The sequence below is a fragment of the Geospiza fortis genome, unplaced genomic scaffold (genome assembly GCF_000277835.1).
Source record: "Geospiza fortis unplaced genomic scaffold, GeoFor_1.0 scaffold75, whole genome shotgun sequence".
Taxonomy (NCBI): domain Eukaryota; kingdom Metazoa; phylum Chordata; class Aves; order Passeriformes; family Thraupidae; genus Geospiza; species Geospiza fortis.
This window is the reverse complement of record NW_005054360.1, coordinates 1,528,268-1,533,007: the sequence shown is the minus strand read 5'-3', so window position 1 is coordinate 1,533,007 and position 4,740 is coordinate 1,528,268. Positions and strand designations below refer to the sequence as shown.

Here is a 4,740-nt window from a genome sequence, read left to right as displayed (position 1 = left end):
TAGTAAAAACAATTGGTCAAAGAGGCAAACAATTTGCAGTTCTCATGGAAGTAAGTTGGGAAATCATTCATGTACATTAAGGAAAGTGAAATGTTATGGACCCTTTTTAAGCATGTACAAGTACAAAAGCTGATTAGGTTCTTTGGTAGTGTCTAGTGTCATGTTACATCATATCATCACCTTCCAGGGTTTTATGCAGTCTTCTTGGGAAACCTCATGATTATGAAATCACTGTGGAGACAGGGAATTTTCTTTAAGTCAGCTTGGAAAGAAATATTCCTCAGAATTAAAGTAATAAAATATGGCAGCATACTTTGCCTTTCTGGTATCCTACACTGATAAGCTGAAATTCTGTTCATCATGATAATGTTCTATTGAAACAGACAGTTTCTATCCACAGTATCACCCAGAGAGTTAAAACACTTAGGCACCTTCACTCTTCCCAAAAACAAAAATGAAAAATCAAATTAATGCAATCTCATCATGCAGCAGAGGAGCCATTCATCCTGCCAGCACCCAGCACGTGGCAACTTCACAGTGTCACTGTGTGCTCCCAAAGCAAAGGAAAAGCAGCTCCTCAACACGAATAAACATCTATTAGTTCTGGGTCCTGGTGCCAGAAGAACTTCTGGGGTTTCTTTGGAATCTTATATTCTAGAGCCACCCTAGAGGAAACCAGGAATTCACCTCCCATTCTGCTGCCCCATAACCCAGCCACCCCCATCATTCCTTTGTGGGCATTTTCCTGAAGGCCAAGGAAAATGTGACCCTTTCTTGCACACTGGCTGGTGAAGGCACAGAGGGCACACATCTCCCACTGACAGCCCCCAGTTTGACAATGAAACTGCTCCCTTTGGACACAGGGCTTTGAGGCACTGCATTTCCCACATCATCTGTGGTCAGGCAACCTCAGAGGCACAGGCTGTCACTGCCTAGCACAGGTACCAAAGTCCTATTTTTTCAGCCATGCATGCAAACACAGCAGTAGCTAAGCAGCCCTCAGAGTACTCCTGTGTCATCAAAATGCATGGAAAGGATAGGTTAGGTGGATAGGATAGGATAGGATAGGATAGGATAGGATAGGATAGGATAGGATAGGATAGGATAGGATAGGAGACAACTTCTGTGTCTTTGTCAGGTGCTATGGTGAGCACTGTAAAAATTCAGTTAGTGAAATTTCCTTCATAAATGGCACAGTCATGCCTGATGCTGCATTATGATGGAAGAAATGGGATAACAGTCTTCTTGATGATAGCAATTTTTTTTTTATTCCGGTGTCCAGTGCATCTCACACAATTGGCAAAATACTTTCCAATGGCAGCCTGGGTGCATTAGGAAATGTCCCTCTGTTCTGGCATTTCAGAAGCAAGGCAGAAATAAGCCACCTGAGAATTTGATAATGCAAGTCTCCTTGTCCTGGGAAAAGACAGAGACCAAGTGTCACAAATTGTATCATGAAAAATTCCAGCAAGATACTGTTACAGGCAAAAACAGTTTACTCCTTTAGGGAATTTCCATTAATTAATTTATTTGCCAATTTAAAATCTATTAAATACAGATTCTGGTATCAAGGGAAACTGAAAAAAATCCCAACCAACCCTGAGGAAAAAAAAAACCCTGCTTCCCTTTAGACACCTCTTCCTCCTGCTACCCTTTTTGCTCCTCACCCCAGGCCACGCTCAGCCCCTTTGCTGAGGCAGTAGCCAGTGCAGGAGACTGAGGCCAGCACACACCAGGACACAGCTCCTCAGAGCTGCATGTCTCAGCTCCTGGTGCCTTGGCTCCAGCCCCTGCCCAGGTATCCTCTTCCCTCCTTCTACTCCAGTGAGGACCTCTGCCCTTCTTCTCCTCTCACCCTGGCCTTGTTTCTCCTTTTGCTTGGTGTTTACCACCCTCACTGGTTTATGTGGTCTTGAAGTGGAAAATGCACCTGTGTTAGGTACAGTCTAAGATCACCTAGAGATGAGGCCATTGGGATATTAGAAATTAATTTATTGTATTGCTGAGTCCCCACAAACCTTGCAAAGATGCAAATACAATCTGCTTAAATGTGAGGCACCAGTTATCCATCTCAGCTGTCTTCTAGGCACGTCTAATATATATAGAGATAGATAGATAGATATAGATATATAGATTATATATAGATATATATCAGCTTTCCTTTTCACCATTTCTTTAGCATTGGGAAACACAAAGAAATTTTGCTGTAAGTAACTACCTATGGGGCAATACATCTAAACAGCGATTCACTGGGATTTCACTTTGAAAATTTCAGCAAATGCAACACAACAATCAGGAGAGCTTGTGCCTTCATCCAAAAAATACCAGAAAGCTGGCTGGCGGAAGTCCTGTAGATCAGCTCCTAGCTCTGCCCCAAGAAGCATTTCAGATTTTACCCTATTAGAAATTAATACCAGAGCATGAATAGGCAGGGAACAAGGACAAGAATCCAGGTTCTGGGAGAAGACTGGCATATACTTCTTTCTTCAAGTTCATTCTGAATTGAGAGTTGGTGGAGCAATCTTCCCATGCCAGAGGTGAGATTCCCAAGTCTTAGAGCTAACATAAGGGCACCACCTGAGCCCAGTGTACTGGGTATCCTGACTGGATAGCTCCTGCCACTAGGCCAGTTCCTGCCTCTTGACCATTACCAGAGTTTGTCTCAAACTCCTGAGGAGACAGAAAGAAACTGGCTACAACAAGTGGTTAAATTTTTTCTGCCTTGTTGAGCTTAAAAAAGTCACTAACACTTCATGGCTGTTTCTTACAACTAGACACCATCTCTTCATGTCTGTTGAAATGTCAGTGAATCCTCCACAACATGGTCTACGGCCAGATTTTCCTACAAATCTTCTTGGTGTCTGTCTATAGATAGGTGTGTCTTTGTGATTTATTGACATCTATTCTTCTTCCTAGTTATCTCTATGTAAGAAAGGCTGTATTTTTTAGCTAGGTAACTGTTTAATTAACACTAAGACCTAAATGTCTACAAGACAGCAAGTAGCTACCCCTTTTTCTGTTGACAAATTCCTTCTATGTAAACAGCTCTTACTCTATCATAGTGTCGATCCATTCAAGGAAATTGAGAACTGAACATGGGAGAAGCTATCACTGGAGTCATGCTAATTAACACTTAGATTTCAACAAGTTAGGTGCTACAGGAAATAGCTTCGAAGTGTCTGTCTCCCAGAGAGAAATTCAGAGCTGACATACCCGTCCCAGAACAACTGTGCATGGAAAAGGAATCACCAGGATCCAACTTGCCCTAAGTGCTGAGTGCAGCAGGAGATATATAACCTTGTTCAGAGCCTGGCTGGCTCTTTTATACTCAGAGGTGCCAAGCCTATCTTCTCTAGATGGGAGAGAAGAAATACCTACAACTTTTCTGCAAGTACTGGCAGGAGAGGAGAGAAGAGAGTTGCTTCTTTCAAAGGCAAGGAGAAGAAGTGCATGTCTGTTAGGTATTAGCTAATTATCTGGACACCTGATATGACACACTTACATATCTGAGCTTAATGTTCTTCTCAGCCAGAAGCCACTCAAAGCACTGTCACCGGTGTCAAGAGGTTTTGGACTTGGAAAGATCCTTTCTATGATCGCTGCACATAAAGCTGTGGCATATCACACTAGTGATATTCTTGTGACTTGCCAACAGGAATCACTAACCCTTGTTTCAAAGTCTGTTATTTCTTCTGCTGTCACTCCTCTGCTTTGTAAACCTGTATACTGAAAGAGCAAACACTGCAAGATGCGTATCACCACTGTCTGTGTTTTGCTCCCAGATAGGAGAATAGTCTTTAGTGGTGAAGTAACAGCTGCAGCAGATTTGGATAAAAGAAACAGAAGTCTAGCTTTTCTGATCACTGGTACTAAGTGGGAGATGCTTTGCAGGCTCCTCTGGTTCCATGGGCTGGCTGAGGCTGTCCTGCAGGCGCAGACTGGTGCAAGGGCCATGCTGGGCATACAGCACAGGCTCATTGCCATGTGATCTTCTTAACTCCTCAATAGGCAATGGTCTCCTGCTTAGGATCACTATACCTCACCTCCCATCTTTTAATTCTGCTCTCTTCTTCTTACAACATGGAAGCTAGTTCTGTACTTAATATTGTAACACTGGCTTCATTGATTCTGTTAGACATCGTGGAAGTCCCTTCCCTCGGCTTGTTCTCTGTTCATATACGCAAGGATCACATTAAATCCTGTCTACTACAGGAGTTCAAGGCGCTAGATACCAAGAGGCAGCCCCAAATTTACTTGAAATCCCTGCTATCCACTACATGTGAGCTTTCATGAGACAACTGTGCATGACACAGTCTTTATTCCAGATGCTCTTTCGTCCTGCTGTACCTGACTCCTCCCCATCTCCTGTACCCTCCTCCCTGTAACAGGCCCAGCACTCATCTGACTCCCCAGTGAGTTTGTTCAGCTCACTATACACAGAAAAAGTCTTTTTTTGCGGGCTACGGTAAACGAGCGGCCGAGAAACGGGAGCACAGGGCTCAGGGGCAGACCGCGGGGGAGGGCGGAAGGAGGAGCCGGGTCTGCCCTCCTGCCCGTCCCGGGGAGCCCGAGAGTCACGGCGAGGGAGGGCCCCGGCCGCGCCCACCTCCGAAAGCTCCGCGTTACTTCCACGGTCCCGATGGGCAGAGGGCGGCTTTGAACTGCTCTCCCTCTTTCTCTCCTCTCTCTCTCCTCTCCTCCGCCGCCCGCACAGACCGCACCGTCGGGCCCCGGCGTGGG

General features: G+C 44.9%; 1 protein-coding gene across 1 annotated transcript in view; it reads left to right on the top strand.

Moving 5' to 3' along the window:
- Positions 1 to 966: 966 nt before the first annotated feature.
- The window catches only part of LOC102038629 (patched domain-containing protein 3-like), a 9,090-nt gene continuing 5,316 nt past the window's right edge, over positions 967 to 4,740 (top strand). Inside the window, exon 1 of the mRNA XM_031059306.1 lies at positions 967 to 1,040. Coding sequence (XP_030915166.1) covers positions 967 to 1,040 — 74 coding nt within the window. The remainder of the gene's footprint in view (positions 1,041 to 4,740) is intronic.